This window comes from Sylvia atricapilla, chromosome 13, assembly GCF_009819655.1.
Source record: "Sylvia atricapilla isolate bSylAtr1 chromosome 13, bSylAtr1.pri, whole genome shotgun sequence".
Taxonomy (NCBI): Eukaryota; Metazoa; Chordata; class Aves; order Passeriformes; family Sylviidae; genus Sylvia; species Sylvia atricapilla.
Window position 1 is genome coordinate 14,913,959 of NC_089152.1, and position 18,220 is coordinate 14,932,178.

The following is an 18,220-nucleotide window of genomic DNA, read 5'->3' on the forward strand; positions in this document are numbered from 1 at the left end:
AATGTATGCATTTTACCAATGCTAATAGAATAAGATGGCATTTCTGGCTCCTCTAATTTGTATCAAGAGTAGAGATGAAGATTTAAATAACTGTTGGATGGAAAGAGAAGGAAGATGGTGGAGGGAGAGAGGGAAGGAAGGGAAGGAACAAATAATAAAGGAAGGGAGGAAGGAAGGAGGGAAGGAAGGGAGGCAGGAAAGGAGGGAGGAAAGAAGGAAAGAAGGGAGGAAGGAAAGGAGGGAGGAAAGAAAGGAGGGAGGGAGGAAGGGAGGGATCTCTTTACTCTCTGTGGGCCAAAAGAGTTATGCAGATCCAGCTGTTTTTAAGCCGTAGCAGAAGTCCTTCCATGTTAAATAGTCTCCCTCCTTGTTAAATTCAGTGTATGGATCGATAGCATTTTTTTGTCCAATGTAAGGTGATACAAAAATGGCACCTCCACCTTTGCTGGAACTTTCTTTGCTTAATATTTTTCTTCCTTCACCTTTTAATTTGTTCCCCATCTTTCCCCCAGCACTTTGATAACTGCTTTTCTTTCCCATGGTCCTTCTCCCTCATTTTAGGGCATCCATCTCCACCTCTGCATGCCTTCAGTCCTCTTTCTTTCCCTTGCCTCATCTTGGTTGATCATCTTCACTCTTTGCAGCCCGTCCTCTTCCCCAGCCTGTAGTTCTGGTCCACCCTCCCCAGAACTACTCAAGGAGAGAAAGATGAAAGGGGACGATTATTTTACCCTACAGTTTATCAGGTCATCCTCCCCTGAATTTCTTTTCATGCGTCTCCACAACTTGAAATCTTCCCCCTCCTTCCTGCTGTGATCTCAGCCTTTTCCTTCCTGCCTCCCCTGGTGAATACTCTGGCAGTGAAGCATGTGGGCATAAAACCCGTCACATCCCGCCTTCTGCATGTGTAGTTAGAACTAAAAAAAAGACAATCTGAGGCTTAGTTACATGTAGCGATTAGCAGATAAGAGCTGTGCAGCAGTGTTTCCATGGAAGGCGCCGGCGGAGGGGCTCTGGCAGGCGGCCACGCTGCAGCAGGGCAGCGCTCCCGTGGAGCCGGGCCCCGGGAGCTCGCACGGCGGCTCCGGGGCAAGGAGAGGGCGAAGGCGGCTGTCGGGCACTCCGGGGCGGTCAGCTGTGGGACGGGCGGCAGGGCGCTGGAAGAGGTCCCTGGAGCGGCCCGCTGTGCCGGTGTGTGTGCGGAGAGGCGGCGGTGGGCTCTCCCTGCCCCGCCGGAGGAGCTGGCCCTTCCCCCTGATTTCGGACTGCTGCCTTGGGAATTTGCTTCAGCTATTTCCTGGAATATGAATTTGTTTATTTTCAAAAGAGAACAAACGTAAAACTCCTACAGTAGCTTTGGGTAGGGCGTTTCTTCTGCTGGAAGAGTGATTTGGAATGTTGAATTATTGCGTCTTTTTAAGAATTTAAGTACTTCTGGAGATTGCATGGAGCACAGAAGCAGCTGGTAGGACATAAATAGTACAACTGCAAGAAAATTGTGGCCCTGATACCGTGGCTTTTACTGTCATATATATCTCATGAAATGTTTGCAAAGTGAGTGCAAAGTACTCCTGTTTTGCTTTGAGATTTTTTTCTCACCTACTTTCCTCTCACTGGAACCTGATGTACCTGATTAGTCATGCCTCTTGGGCTCTTATCTAATTCTGAAGAGTAAATTAAGCAACATCATAAACTATGGACCATAGCGATGTGACTAATAAACAGAGTGTGCCATCTTTTCACTCGGGTTTGAAGCACTTTAATGGGTGATGCTTCTGGAAGTCGTTTGGTTAACTTATGACTTGGCCCTACAAAAATCGGGCCTGTGCTCAGCTTTCTGTGGCATGAGCCATCTCGAATGTCAGAACTCCAGCTGCATTTTCTGACAGCCTCATCCTGCATGGGTTGGGCATCCAACGCCCAAAAGTAAAATAACATCTTTAAAAGCCTTTCCTTTAAAATGGAAAAAAAAATATGCAGTATTTCTCTTTGTGCTTAAGTAAATACTTACTTTGTAAAAGACACTAAAAACGCTTTGTCTAAAATACTGGGAAAAGTTTATTTTTCAAAGCCACAGGCAGCAGTCCATGGTGCTATAGGAAATGCTAAGGCTATGCAGTCACCACCTTAAAGCAAAGCAAATCTCCCAAGTTGTTTTCTTTTTGTGTCTTTATTGCTTTTATCTCAAGAACAAAATGTACAATTAGGGAACTCGAAAGCTAACGTCCCGCCCCTTCAAACAATGGGCAAACGCAAAAGCAGGTTCGAGCCCGCGCTGATCGACATCGCAGTTCTGCGGCCGGCTCCAGGGGGGCGAGAATTCTGCCCGGGAGCGCCGCAGGAGCGCGGGGAGCGCAGGCAGGGCCCTGCCGCGGGCCCGCAGCGCTCGGGGCGGTGCCGGTGCCGGTGCCGGTGCCGGTGCCGGTGGCGGTGGCGGTCCCGGCCTGCTCCGCTGCCCGCGTTCAAACGCCCCCCGCGCTCCCATAGGCTGCGCCGGCCCGGCCGCGCTCGGCCCCCGCCGCCCCGACCATGGCGCGGGGGAGCCCGGCGGCGAGCGAGCCCCGCGGGCGGGCCCTCACCGCGCCGCGCCCCGCAGAGCCCGCGGGGCCGGGACCGGCCGCACCGCCACCGCCGCTCCGCCGCCGTCCGGTGCTCCGGGTCCTGCGGCAAAGCCGGGGCAGGCGGCGGCGGGGCGGGCAGTCCCCCCGCGGCGGGATGGGCCGTGCCGGCGGTCGGACATGTCGGTGGCTGCGCGGGGGGAGAGGCACGAGGCGGGCGGGCGGCGCGGCCGCTGAGCGGGCGGGCCCGGGGGCAGCGCGGCCGCTCCCGCGCTCCGTGCCCCGGCGGCGGAACCCGGCTCCGGCGCACCGGGCGCCGCGGGAGAGAGACCGTACTTTTATCAAACTTGAGCCTCAGCTCCCCTTCCTCTTTCTTCCTCTCTCCCTCCTCCCTCGTCCCCGCCCCTTCCCTGCCGTCCTCCTCTTCCTCCTCCCCCCCGCGCCCTGGGATGTTTATTCGGGCGGCTGCGTGAGGCGCGGGCGGCGGCGCCGAGTTTCTCTCCCCCGGCCTGAGGAGTTGCAGGCGCGCACACGCTCGCCCGGCTCCGGGGGAGAGAAGGAAACAAAATGTCTGCCAGGGCCGCGGCGGCTTCCACGAAGGTAAGACTCGGGCCCGGGGCGGCCGCGTTCCCTGCCCGCTCCGATCCTGCGGTTCCCCCGGCGCGGTTTTCCCATCGCCCCACCGAGCCCGCACCGCGGCGGCCGCGGCTTTACCCCCGCCCGTCCCGAGGGCACGGGCTAGCGCGGACCGAGGAGGGGAGCGAGGCGGGCCGGAGGCTCCCGGCCGCCTTTCCCGGCCGCCTTTCCCGCGGCGCTTCCCCGCTGCCCGGCGGGAGGGCGCGCAGGTGGCCCGCAGCCCCCGGCCCCGCTCGGCCGCCCACCTGTTGGAGCGGCCCCGGGGCGGGACGGCTGCGGCGGCCGGGCCCTGCCCCCGGGAGAAGCCCCCGCGCTCCCGCCGGTGCGCTGGCCGTGCCCTTTTGTTCCGGGCTGGAGCCGGGTAGCAATTAGGGAAGGTTCAACCGGGAGAGTCCAGTACTGCAGGATTTTTTCTGTGGCCGCTGAATCAGTCGGGGATGATTGTTGCTGACATACGGTAAACAGCTTTGGGGCGGCAGTAATCCGTCAGAAACTTGTGCCGGCCCTCCACCTGATCCGTAGGTGTTGCCGCTGCAGGTGCACGTTGCGGGGTGTGTACTCTGACCCGCGCGGCCGTGAGTAATGCCGAGCGGCCCCGGCGGGGAGAGGTGCAGTGAGCAACGCTCAACAGGTTATTTCTCCTTCGTGTAAAATTAAAGGTTCGCTTTGAAACTAGTTCGAATTTGAATTTCGAACTGAATTTTAGCTTGTGGCGCCTGAGTAGTTGCTCCGGCTTCAGCGCGACGAGTTCCCCGTCGTGTGTGTTCGAGGTGGTGTTACCGGAGCTCGGCTTAGTGGTGTTTGCTTTCGAGTGAAACTATGTGGTTTCGGTCTGATGACACTTGCTGGTACGCACTTACTCAGAAGTGGGATTCCTACAGGCTGAAGTAAAATGTGCACCTTACTGTATTAGTACCGAAAAACTTCGGTACTTGAGATACTAAGTAACAAACTTTCTGCTGTAAGATACTGTTAGCTGGCGATTTTACCGACTCCGAGGTCTCATTTCGAGGTGTGTTCACGGCAACCTCAGCCTCCAGAGTGGAATTTAAAAAGCTTAAAAGCTAATGTCGGCTACTGAGTTTCATACCTCATTTTAAGTATGCTTCGGGAGGTATTGTATTACATTTTAGCATATGCACAAGCACATTTCAACAATGAATTGGAAGAGTAACTTATTTGGGGTAATATTTCACACTTCTGCTATTTGACTACTTCTGTCTCCTAGCTAAGGGGGCAGATAAAACATACTTTTTCGCCCTTTTCAAATGCATTTATATTAACAACAAATAGGAGTTGAAGATAAATGTTGTCTTGAATAGTGTTGTGTTGGAATTCTGCTGTGTTGAGCGATTGTGAGAAATTGCATCAACTTAAATTTTGCATATTTTTTTTTTGTGTGTAAAATTAGGGTGTAAAGTTCTCATTTCTGGTTCAAAACGCTCTTTTAAAATGCAGCTATTTTTGAGGCTGCAGAAAATACTGCTTTCCATGCATGCATGTGCTGTCTTGAAGTGTTTTTCTATTTTTAAATGTAGAAGTGTATTTAAAGTTGCAGAAGTGTGCAGAAAGTGTATCTGTTTTGGCTGTAGACTGGTGTACAGACTGTGTTAATTGGGAGTTGTATCTTGCCATAGCAGTTATTTGAAACTCCTTCTGCTCATGGTCATATCACATTGGCCCTTGGAGCTTGCATACATGCATACAGTATCAGCCAAAGTAATTATACTGAAAGGTATGTTAATTTAAGAATGTTGCAAAATATAGTCTCACTGGGGTTTAACTCTTTGCTGGGATGCTTTCAGATTTATGGAAGCCATGTAATTGAAATAGCATATCCTTCTTGAGAAAACCCCCTCATTTTGTAAGTCCTGTGACTGTCAGTGTAAATTCTTAATCCGTGATAGCTTTTTGTCAAAATTATTTCATACCTTTTTATCTTGATCACAGAAATGTCTTCAGAGACCAGAATCTGATGCATACTGTTCTGTATGAGTTTCATTGTCAAAACGAGGTGCTTTCAGTAGATGGATAATGTTAATGGTTTCAACCATTAGTTCTTGGGCCTCTGTCTGTGTAGTTTTAATGGTTATAGGCAAGGAGATTAAAAACTTTTTGGAAATACTAGAATATTGGGGGATTTCTGTGTTCACATTCCAGATCTTGTTTCCATCAGTTACACCTTTGGACATGGATCTGGTTTCTCATTTTTGGGGTTGTAGTGGATTAAAAAAGCCTCTGTGAATGGTTTTCTCTTAACATTTACTTATACTTTTGAGTTTTGTGTCCATATCCGCAGTTACCTTTCCACATTTGACCAGGCAAAACCTAAAAAAAAAAAAATTAAAAAAAAAAAAAAAAGTATTTGATTAGCTGACTAATTCTTATTTGTACATGAGATAATCTTGGCTGCTGTGATTGATTGTCTTACACCGTACTATCAACAGCCTTTAACAAACAGTTTCACTGCCCTTCAGTTTTGATTACTTAGCTCTTTCTCCTGCCATGCTGTAAAACAATGTGGTTTTATTAAGGTGTTAAGTTCTTGTAGTAGCTGTTGGTAATATACAGTAGAAAATGATTGCAAAATGAAGCCTTGCTGGAAGTTTGATCTGGTCTGTTACTGTAAAATTTAATGTCTTCTGATGTCTTTTTGAACAGTACTAATGGATGCTATGGGAATGACTCTGTTAGGGTCTTAATAATGTGATGTAAACTTTCTTTCTCCCTGTAAGTTGGAAATTAAGATACAGTTCACACTGCTAAAAACAACCAACCAACCAAAAAAACACCCCGAAAAGCACTTAAATTGTGAATGGGACAGAACTTACTGAATCCCTGAGCCTTTTTGAAAGCTGAATCTGAGTTCTTGAGACTGGTTTCTATTTTTAAATACATTTATGGAGAGTATTTAAATATTTCACCTCAGCCATGTAACTAATTGAATTTTGGTTATTTTAACTGGTTTTCAAGCTCCAGGCATGTGTCTGTTTACTCCTTGAATCAGGAGCTGAGAACATGACTGTGTTAATGGTTCAAGACATTCTGATTGCAAGGACTCCTTCATTTTCTGTTTTATAGGCAATGACCTGTGGCTTCCATAAGTGTGGGTTAGTGTCGTGCCCAAAATCTTACTTGGAAACACCAGTGGATTTGTTTCTTGTAGAGCATATATGTTCAAAATTTTTAAAAGTGTTTTTTAATTCAGTCAGTGAGATAGCTAAGTTTGGAGCAGTATTTTATTTTTCCAATGTAAGTCTGTATGTGGGTGCTGTAAAGTTAGATCAGTTCTTTGATTGTTGTGAGATTCTTCAACTGGAACAACAAAGAAATAAATACATAGAAAACATATATGGGAAAGTAACTGAGAATGCAGTTTAACCTAAGAATCTACCTCCTGTATGGAAAAAAGAGCCTTTAATATATTGCATTTAATTTTGTTAGTGTTTCTGTAAGTTGTATTTGGACCTTAGGAAATACTAATTTTAATGTTCTGATAAGTATTTTTCAAAGAACAATTTATATGAGTAACTTGTATTTCAGGCTTGGATTTTCTTGCGTTCATTGTTCCAGTTAGGACTATCAGCAGCTTCAACCACCAGATGATACTTGAGGTGCATTTTTCAGTATGACTTGGGCTGCAGTGTGAGAACAGCTGCCAGCTCCACACTCCGTAGGTCATTATGAAGTGTATTCTGGAGTTTGCTTCTGGTTCAACGTGCAGCAAGAAGATTACTGTAATGTAAACAGAGCTTGAAATCTGACGGTGCCTGGCAACTGGCTCCACCTTTATAGAGTGGAAAATCTGTAAGCCCTTATCAGTGACCAGCTAGCTAATCTTTGTGTCAAGTAAAACATCTAGAAATGGGTTATTGTACATCATAGGTACTCTAACATGCTTATGAGAATAGGTACTTCTATCTGTGCTTAAAAAAGCTCAAAACATAGTATTTTGAATTTGTGCTTGAAGTCAAGAGTAGTTATGGAGCTTGACTGTCTATTGTCACTGCAATGCACCATTGTTGTCCAAACCTGCTGGATACTTGTGAAAATCCTTGGTATTTAACTACTCAGTGTAAGATACTGAGTTGCAAACTGTAACTAGTCGACTACTCAAGCTCTGAATTGTGCTAAATATGTTGGGTTTATTACTTGAAGTGCTTTGCAAAAGTATTGTCTATCTCAGGTCAGAGCACTCATCCAAAAGCTTTGTATCAACGTTGAAGTTCTCATGAAGGACTTTCGAAGTGTTCACCCATTTTTTGCCAATAAGCTTTCGGTGTGAAATAGGATCCTCCTTTCTGTTTTCTTCCCCTGTCCTCTATACCTGCAGAAAGGCCATGTCTTGTGTACACACTGGAGTGGTGGGGGAAAATCTGATTAGTCACAGTGTGGGGGGAGGAGAGCCATGTACGTGGCCATTTCAAAATTAATAGTCCCAATATTTGGTTTGTAACACTGTCAAATTCTAAGGGTCAATTTGAGTTAAGGGATAGTATTTGAAGCAAATGCTTTTACTCTTTTTGTTACGGATTAAGAAAGACATTTGTCATTTATATCCCCACAAATATTTCCGTGTTATCATGGCATAAATACAACAGAAATAATTATCAAACTATGCCCAGTGCTTTCTCAGGCAAATATATTACTAATGACTTCTTCACTGAATGTACTGATTAAGCAAACAGCCGTAGGGAAGTCTTAAAATGAATTCCATGAGTCTATGCAGTGTATTTATGCTGAGTCCAAAAAGTCCTGAAATGAAAACACTGTCTTGTCTTATAATTATGCTATTTTAGGGACGGATTATTCAAATATGCACTGTACAGTCATAAATAGTAGGGGTGCTCTTGTTTCAAGGGGCTGTGACGTGCTTGGGTAAAGGATCTGAGAAAATGGAGGGACACATTCAGCTGAACACTAAAGGTCCAACGTGGATCCTTTGGAGGCTGAAGAGCAGCAAGTGCTGCTGAGGCCCCAAGTGTGGTGACTTGTCCAGGGACAGTGGTGTCTACTTGGTTATCCATGGGATTTTCCTGCTGTGGTGTGCTCTTAGGCAGCTCCTTAAGCCCCAAGCTCTGTGGACTGTTTGGGTTATGTAGATGGGCTACTGCAGGGTTGGGGAGATGCCCCAGTGTGTATAAGACTGGGCACTTGGCTTTTGCATACTATTCCTGACTCTGTGGGGTCTTCAATAGCTCTTTAGAGGTCTTTCCTGCCATTTGCACATCAGGATTTATTTAGACCCTTGGAAAAATGAACGGTATTGTTGGTGCTAAAAATTTAAATATTGGCTGTGCATTTAAAAAGTATTTATTTTCTCAAGAGTATTTGATAATCTCTAATAGGATTCTTGTTTCCTAATCCATTATAAACAGATGTTCTGCCCTTTTGTGGTGGGGGAGGGCAGCCTAAATTCAGTAAGATGAGTGGTAGGGAGTGTTGCATTGAAGAAGTTCACATTCTTAGGAGAAGTGAGCAAATGTGACCTTTTCGGCCTACATAAGTCATTATATGGTGTATGGTTAACTTCCCATAGCAGAGGAAGCAACAACAGAACTTGGTAAAAGGCTCTGATAGCCTTTTTGTCTCCCCACGCCCACATATACAAAGTTCTGGTATGCTGAAAATAGAAATTGAGCAAAAGTAGGCAGTTTGTTTGATTTGTAGTTCCCAAGGCTTTTCCGAGTAAGTACTGCACTGCAGAACAGCCTTCTGTCTTCCTCACATTTGCCTTTTACATTTGACTTCTTCTTCGGAACTTCATTATAAAATATTCCCCCACCCCTCCTAAAAAGGCAGTAATTAGTTTTCAGCTTGTGATCCTTTGGGACTGTATGGGCAGTTCCTTGCCTGGTTTGAATGGGGTCCAGTAACAGTGTCTTCCCCTCTGCCCCACTGGGTCAGCAATCGCTTTAACAGATGGCCCCCTTCTCTGAATCCAGCTTCAAAATTTTCTTGTAAATATTAAATGGACCTGTTCCAGCTATTTACACTCTGGGCTGGTGACTGTTTCTTAGGATGTATCCAGATGGGAGATAGAATGAGCAAGGTGCTCGGAGACTTGTTAATACACTCCAGAACATATGGTCAAGCGTTTGGACGTGGTTCTGGGAGGTGAGTTTGTTTGGCTGAAATAACATCCACTGCCCTTTCTTTCAGACCTTCTTGGGGCTCACTCTCTAGACAGCCATGGTGCTCTTGCAGCAGCGTTAATGACTGACTTATATTCTCCAGGAATTCAATAACACAAAAATTACTACAAAGTAACTTGTGGCTGAAGAGACACCACTCAATTTTTCAAGTTAATTAAAAGGAAGTAATAACCTTAAATTATAACCAGAAGCAGTAGCATAATGAAACAGGACGGATTGTGAAATTTGAACAATGATGTCAGTTTTTCTATTACTTGAATTACAGCAGTGGTGACATGACTTTGATAGAGGACTGACCTGGCACTTGTTGCTATTAAAAGGTGCATAAAAACAAATTTAAAAGTTAAAAAACCAAAACAAAGAATGTGTAGACTGACACTTTCAGCTTCATTGAAAATATAATAGGCATAAATTATGTAATCTAAAGATTTATTGGTTGTAATAGAAAGTAACAGTTGAAATTACTGTAGCTATATGGCCCTAGAAGTAGCTTTGAGATGCTATTTGACAATGTGGTATCAATTAATTAGTTAGTTGTAATTTGCATGGAATCAGGATGGTACCTAGGGCTAACACCACCAATTATTGTTTAACTGAACAAATTCCAAGACTTGTAATAAATACGTAATTCATGTTCATTTTGGCTGACTGGCTTCCCCAGAATTACATCTGGGAGAAGGCCAGATCGTGTTAACCCTCTTATCACAAGGTGCTTGTTTTTTTCATGTCACTTGCCCCAGCATTGTTCCTACATGTGATTTGGAAAAAGTGCTCCTTTGCTCATGAATGCCTTCACATGAATTAGTTTCTCAGCACAGTGTTGGGTGACAGGGATAATGGCTTTTCCAATAAACCTGCACTCCTGAAATAATTTTTTCAGTGGGTATTAAGATCCTGAAGCCAAGCTTAAAGGCATGGCTTTCTGACAAAAGAACTTGTGTTTCCTCCAGAACTGAAATTAAGTTGTGGAAAGTGATTGGCCATTGCATACAGGATAAACCTCTCTGTTAATAACCCAGCTATGTAAGAATGGAAATTCCTGGAGTGTAATCTCATATGAGAGAATTAAATGCACTTGCATTTTGATTGGGTTTTGCTCTCTATGGATACTGTAGGCTGGATTAATATTCCTAAAGCAGGGATCATTTAGCTAGGAAGTACAAGAAAGATATACAAGTTTACAGAAATGATGTTGATGGCTTGAATGAAGAACATGTTTCGTGTGAATCAGATACAGTGCTGTAGAAGCACTCTGTGGGGTTATTTTTTACAGTGCTCATGTGGTTTATTGTGGTTTGTTTATTGTTGGTAGTTCAGTGGTAAATCCACCCTACAACTGCCCGGGAAAGTGCTGAGTTTGGAGTGAGGGGATCTGGCCTTTAAATTGTTTGAATACCAGGGCTAACATGAAAGGTTTTCTTACTTGTTGTGTTTATTTGCAATCAGTAAATGTCTCCGTCTTGGGAAGGTGTGTAAGGAACAGCAAGGAGCCAGTGGTTGAGAGTTACTGAGGCAGTTTCTCCTTTGGAATGACCAGTGGTGTTGGGGGTTTTGTTTTGTTTCTCCCTTCCTGCATGATGAGGGCACCTTTTAAGTCAGTTGCATTATTGGTAAAACTAGGATTGTCTTTCTGGCTGTAAACTTAGTTTGGTTTACAGTAAGGTGAGATTAATGTCCTGCACTTGAAGTTGTGCTGGCACTGTAGTTTAAACAGGCAGGAGATGCCTTTTAGACAAAAATGTGGTGTTTCTGCAGCATGTGTTTTGTTAGCCCGAACTTCTGACTGCATTTATTATCTCCATTTTAAAAAAACCAACCATGCCTTAAAAATACTTAAAACAAAAGCAAGCAGGCAGAGAAGCCTATTGCATAGGCTTTTTTCTTTCTTCTTTATGATGGAATTAAAATTGAGAATTTTTGCCTTGTTCTTTGTATTTGGTTTTTCTTCCTCCTGTGTGAATGGTGAATGCTTGAATCACCTGTAGTGAAGTAGAACTAGATTTGTTAGTGGTGCTGGTGGTGTGCAGCAGAAGGACTGCACAGGGCAAGGGAGCTGAGGAGCTGCCAGGGCAGATCCTGTGCAGGGAGCCTTGGGCTCGGCTTGGTGACTGCATTCTCTGCTTTGGAGCACCACACAAACTCGTGAGTCAAATAGTGGTTTGAAATAGTTTTGACTGTGCCTGATTAGGCTGTTGGCAACTAAATGCTACATTTTTAATCTTGTGCCTTAGATTGACTGATAGTTCTAATTTTGCTTTTCTATTTGTAGAAAAATCTGTTGTTAAAGTCAATGACTGGCCTTGCTTGGCTGTGAATAAATTGCTTGGGATGTTTATAGCTGGCAACAATAATTTTTTTCTTTTTTTCTGATAGAAAGTACTGGTTTTCAACTGGAACTAAACCCTTATTATAAAAATTGCATTTTGCTTGCTCCACCTTTTAACTTCCAGAACAGGACCTTTTAATTTACTCAGTAGTAGTTGCAGTCTTGCTGTATTTTAAAAATTAGTTTTGTAGGAATTAACATTAAACAATTTGGAACACTTGTTAAGAAATAACCTTCAAAGATATTTCTACTTCATAAATCAACTATGGACAGCTGCAAAACTTTGTCAATAGTTTTACCTTTATCAGAAGAGCAGACTTTGGTGTTTTAATGTTCCTTTCTTTAATTTGTACATTATTCTGAGTTTCCTGGATATGCTTACAGTGTAGAGGTTAGTATGTAGCTGACCAAAACATAATACCTAAAATCTGTCTTTACTGTCCTAGCCCTTCAAGCAATGTAATTATGTTGCTTCCAAGTGATAAGCCAAGGCAATTTACAGATTACTGGAATGCTTGAAAACACTGACCTTTCAGGTCACTCAGAGCACTCCTATTATGCAGAGATTGCTGTGGCACTGTTGTAATGTGCTGGCCTGTCACATGCTGACTAACTTGCAGAAAGCTTTGATGCAGCTGTTTTAAAAATGCTTTTGCTGACTGATAGGCACTTAGGCTACTGCCTGTGAACAAAGCCAGCTCTCATTCCATGCTTTTAGCCCCCATTTTCTATAACAACACTTCTTCCCTGCTGACTACACACACAGTTCTTATCTGGGCCCAATTGTTGACTTGTCTCCATTTAAATTGTATTTGTGTTAATTTTCACTTCAAGAATAATCATGTGTGTGAGAGAGATGCGGTTTGTGTGGTTTATGTGTGGTTTATGCAGAGCTGCTGCAAACAAGCAGCCTTGAAAAGTTCAGCGGTGGCCATAAAGAGTGGGTGGATTAGGGAGAAGAAAAGTGTGTGTGACCAGGCAGAGCAGGGGAGAGAGGGGATTAAAAAACAATGGTCCTTTATTGATGATGGGTACAGTGGAAAGTAGTTTACTGCAGTGTAGCATATATTCTGTAGTTTGAGCTCTAATGTCTATTCTTGAATTGGTATGAAGAATAAGAAGAATTTGACAAACGTTTCCTTTTAGTCTGATGCTTCATGGGCCTCATACATGGTAATTGTGCCAGTACCTTCTTTGGTATTAGACACAGGACTAGAACATGAATAGAGATTAAGCTGACTTGATTTTTTTATTTACTGTCTTAACTTTTGTTTAGTTTTATTAATAGTTGTTGAATCAGGTAGTGCCTGAATCGCAGAGATCAGGGGAAGAGGAGAAACAAGTACAAAAGAATAAAATCTATAATTCCAGGAGCCTGGTGAGACTGTTATATGGATAATTTGGGGGTTTTTTCTTACACAAAACACAGAGGATCCATATTCTCTACGAAAATAAGGTGCCTGGATGTTTGGGGGAAGTAGGAATTAGATAAGAATCTACATAAGAAGCACGATAACCTATTACCTATGAAGAGCAAGTTAGCAATTCACAGTTTAATCTTTGTTTCTAGGAAACATGTTTATGTTTAATATATTCTATTGGTTGTCTGTATCTCAGATTCTAAGCCTGTTAGAGTTCAGTGCATTTGGATCAAAACCTAAGCGTCTTTGTTTTATTCTGCTGAGAGGTGGAAAAAAAAGAGGTAACATTTGATTGGTGCTTATGCATCATGTATGGCATTTTATATAATTCTGAGCTTCTGTTGTACAGCATGACATCATTGTCCCCTTGTCTGGGGGAAGTGTGACATCAGGAATTCACCTCTTTACTGCAATTCCAGTAACTGCAACATATGCACAACCTGTGCCTAAAATCTCTTGCAGCAATAGTGTTGTGTTATGCAAGGATAAGCACTGGTGTACCTAAAATTGCCTTTGCTCTTTGACCACATACTATACAGTGACAATGCACTAAAGCATAAATTTCAGGTTGTAAAAGAGTGTAATATATTTTTCCTGCCATAACAATGCAGTGAAGAGAATAGAATGAGTAATGATTTGACAGCAGGAAACTAACTCAACAGTGTAGTTTCATACTGTTTTGGATATGAACTCTGTACTTCTTGTGGTGATTGGTAGGACAAAAATATTTGGGTTTTTTATATATTTTCATATGTACTTTGTAGTAGCACATTAACTTTCATCGAAGAAAACGTTTTCCACAACTCAGTTCAACATGTGTTAATCTGGATCAATTTAAATGGCACAGCGAGGCAAAAAGGATGCATAACTTACACGTGTTGATAACATTACAGTATCTTTGAGAGGATTACATTTCAGAAGTGACTTCTGAAGGTGAACCTACAAAAATGAGTGGAAAAGATGCAACTAAATCAATACACATTGAGAGGTCAGATTTAGGTATTGTCACTGCACTTAACTTTATCCTGCAAATCATTAGAAGTTGCATGACTGTGGAGGTATGACTATTATTAGTCAAGCTTTGAAAGCATTCTGGCAGTAAGTGTTATTTTGCTGTTCAATTCTCACTTTAATGATAAAATTGTACTGCAGCTGTCTTGGCTGGAACTACTCTTTTCATGTCTCACCTTTCTGATGAAGTTTTTCACTGTTTTTTATCCTCACTAGTTTACTCTTCAGGATTTTTTTTCTAAAGAATACTCTGGATTGAATGGTCTCTTTGCAAGCTGTTGTCTCCTGATAGGTTTTTCCATTGAATTGACTCATCAAACAGATTTGTCTGGTGTCCCTGAAGCTAAACTCTTCTGGCTTCTTACTCATTTAGAGGGATATTCCTTTGAAAAAACTGTGGCTTGCTGAATTTGCAGTTTTGTAGATAACTCAGTTGCTTTCTCCCCCAATATCTCATTCTCAGTGACAGGTAACTCGATAGTTTTTTTGGGCAACAGTTGAATGAACTGAAGCTATAATCTGGGATAAACAGGTAATTCACCAATATTGTACAAGCTTTTCAGCTGTTAACCCAGTGCTTACCCACTTTCTTCTCCGGCTGGTTGAATAAACAACTAGAATGTCATTCATACTTTTCCATTTCAAAAATTGTGCTGAGTAAACGAAAAAGACATCTGCCCATTAAGCACAGATGGGAAATACTTGCTAAGAGGTGGATTTGATGGGTAGTGTCTCTCAGTAATTATGAATAGACTTTTATTTTTAGTTTTTGTGTTCAGAGTTCCTCTTCTGAAATACTCTGTGTGCTTCTCATCTGCACCATAGCCTGGCTTGCAGTCAGGGATTAATCTTGATGAAATGATGACTGAGAGAGAGAGCAGCTTCTCATAGGTTGGCTCTGCTTGAGTTACTGCATAGTTGGTTTATTTCAAAACTGATTGAATCCATGACATCCACTGTTGCATTGTGGACACGTCTTGGTGTAGTGATGAGTTGGGGATTCTTCACTTGGTGTGTCTTAGCTGTGCACAGTCAGAACAATGTACTTGAACATAATTCATTTTTCTGTTTCTGTCTCTAAAAGGTACTAAACTGCCATAGAAAATAATTTGTGATGTGTCTCTGTATTAGGTACTATGGGCTGAGAGTAAAGGTAGTTCTTCAGGCCTGTGCAGACAGGGAGACCACCAGCAGTTTAACTGTAAAGGCAATTCTAAAAATGCCACAACATTCTCCTTCTATTCAACCTGCCAACAGAAAGCTTTTGGTATTGCAGTGCTGGTGTCTCTAGATTTTCATTGTCAGACATACATGATGGCTGTCAAACTTCTGCCAGTACATACTGGGGTTTATTTGTAGCTTTCTTTGATACCTCAATAATTTTTTGTTAGTGCTTGTAGAGTGTGCGACTTTCTTCCTCTTCTCAATGTTGAAAACAAAGCTATGAAAGTAATGAACACGCATTTTTAAATAAGAGCACTGCTTTTGGTCATGTTGGATGATGTTTTTTGTGGGCTGGTGTAAATGGTTTACGCTAAACGTTCTTTTAACTTTGACTGGAGTAGACTAATTTTTTGGTGGTAGGCAAAAGAGCCTCTAAAATGTATTATGGAACAAATGTAATGTGAACTCCCTAAAAAGTAAAAATGCTTTGCAATTTTGTTTTACCATTCTATCAGCCTGGTTTAGGCCGAGTTCCAACTGCAAGCTTCAGATACTACAGTTCTCTTTGTTTTGATGCTTATCAGTTGCTTGCATGAGAAGCTCGGATTTCATTGTGTAAAAAGTGTGTACCCAGCGCTAATAGCAGTAGCGAAAGAAAAACCAAACCGAAAATACGCTTGTATTATATCCTAAAAATAAAGAAAACCTAAAATAATGCTTTTGAAAATTAGTTCAAAATAGTACTGATGTTTGCATTTAATTGGACAGATACAGTCATGTTGTATGTAGGCATGTGGGGCTGTAGGTTATTTGAAATAGTGATGCTGATCTGTTTTATACCGAATGCTTTACTAACAGAGGAGCAGAAACTTTACACTTCTGTGAAGTGTCACTGCGCTGATCTCAATGTTGAAGTCTGGGAAAAAGAGTGTGTGTCAATAATCCACACTATTGTTATGGTAAAGCATGTGTTGCCTTTGATCTTTTGAGAGTAAACACGGCTTGGGAGCACTGGCTCCTGAGCTCACAATGCACTGTCAAGGAAAATGTTACCACTCTGATAAATGCATGCAAACTGATAATTGGTACATGCTCGTGTGTGTTCAATTTGTTGGGACTCAGAAGCTAAAATCCTGTTTACTGTGTAGTTGCAAGATGTAAAGCAGAAGTGGAATGGGAAAAGAGCCTTTAAGTAGTTCTTTTTTTTTCCTGTATTGCATTGTAATAACAGTTCCTAAAAAAAGGTCGTGAAGGAAATACTAAAAATAGGTTGCTGATTTATCCAAGGCTCATGTTGTCACAAAAATCGGTCTTTTACATCCTTTACTTGCACATGCCAATATACATTTGATGATTGGGGTGCTGGTGGTAACATCCAAGGGCAGGAGTGTGTTACAAGTGCAGTTCTGCTCTTAAAAGAATTTATGTTGAGCTGTTAAATTAAATGACAGTGTTTTATGTGCAGCTTCCCTCAAGAATCAAGGTGCTGACTCACATCAGGCAAGAGTATGGAAGCCCTTCTGCCACTGATTTCCTTTTTTTTTTTTTTTTGTGGAACTGATTGGAGCTAATGCACAGCAGTGTGAACAAATATTTGCAGAGGGGGAAATACAGCTAAGTGAGATTTCTTTTTCCTTGCTTCTTTTTGAACTTAGTCACTCTTGAGGTAAATTTGTTCCCTTTTGTCAAAGTCTTAACTTCCTCTAAAATGTGCAACTTCAGGTAACAGATGGGGCAAGTCTTAATAATCTCCACTAGTTATTTCCCCTGGTCTGTAACCTTTTTGCTATTTTCTTAGAATTTATTGCATTCAGAATGTTGAAGTTCAATAGAGCTGTTTTCTGTAGCACAAGGAGTGCTGGGGCAATCCAGGGGTGAAGTAAAGGCTATGTAAACTTGAGTGTGTTTTCAGGTTGCAAACTGGACTGTCAGGTTATAGTTTTTCAGATTTTCCTTCTTTCAGTTTTTAATGTGAAGTACAATCAGAACAATTTTAAAAATAGAGACATTTGTTCTTGTTTAAGGGCTTTGGGTTTGCCAGCTCCATTTTTAAAAACGGTTTGAGGTAGCTAAAGATGCAATTCTGTAGAAACCCAGTGCATATTTTAGAATAGCTTTGATCATTTCTGCCCCCATGGCTTTCTTACATACTTGGGAATGTGCATTCCAGGGTGGTGATGAATGGACAGGATGCAGTTTTGGTCAAGAATATAATCTTGTATCATTGATGTATGAGAAGTTGTGGGAATAGAAGTTAGTGTCACGTGGTTAAAGCTGTTGGTGAGGCAGTTTGAAACTGAAATGAGTTTATTTGTAATTGCTGATGTAAATACGAAAGTAGCTTTGTGACCATTTTTACAGTTAACCTTTTGACTTTCTGGGTGTGGCTCCTTTTTCCCCTTTGAAGAGATTGTGTTTTTAGGTCTAATTGAGTTTTTTGTCACCTTAAAACTTTTTAGGGATTGAGGAAGTGGAAGGTTAAGTTGAAACTGCAAAAGGCAGGCCTTGAAGCTATTTGATCTGAAAGATTGTAATTTTAGGTAATTTAAGCTTTCTGCATTTGCGTACTGGGTTTTATATCAAATTCAGTGTTAGTTCATCCACAGTGGTGGAAATAGTAAGTCTGCCAACTGGATTTTCATGAGAAGAATTGCTTTTGAAGTGTGCTGTTTTGCCTGGCATGCATAAGGCAACTTGCTGCTAGGAAGTTCTAATCTGGTGAACAATTACTGCTCTTGAGCATGTTAGAGAATTCCCTTGTTCCATTCCTCTACTTTGATGTGCAAACGGGAAAGGAAGAAATCCTAGCTGTATGTGTGTAGGGTGGGATGGGAAACGATGTGATGGTTATGTAAATCTGAATACCTACAGAGGCCAGTTTGAAGGCTGTGTACAGCCTCTTGTCCAGTAATTACTCTGTCATTTTTTCCCAGTGACTGTAGCCAATGT

General features: G+C 42.4%; 1 protein-coding gene across 6 annotated transcripts in view; it reads left to right on the forward strand.

Annotated features, from left to right (window-relative positions):
- The window catches only part of TJP1 (tight junction protein 1), a 157,700-nt gene that overhangs the window by 86,982 nt on the left and 52,498 nt on the right, over nt 1-18,220 (forward strand). The window contains exon 1 of one of the 6 annotated variants that reach the window (XM_066328552.1): nt 2,813-3,158. The exons of the other annotated variants lie outside the window; for them this stretch is intronic. Within the exon in view, the coding sequence (XP_066184649.1) occupies nt 3,126-3,158 (33 nt within the window). The 5' untranslated portion in view covers nt 2,813-3,125. Of the gene's footprint in view, nt 1-2,812; nt 3,159-18,220 lie in introns of those variants that run through there. 6 annotated transcript variants of the gene reach the window in all.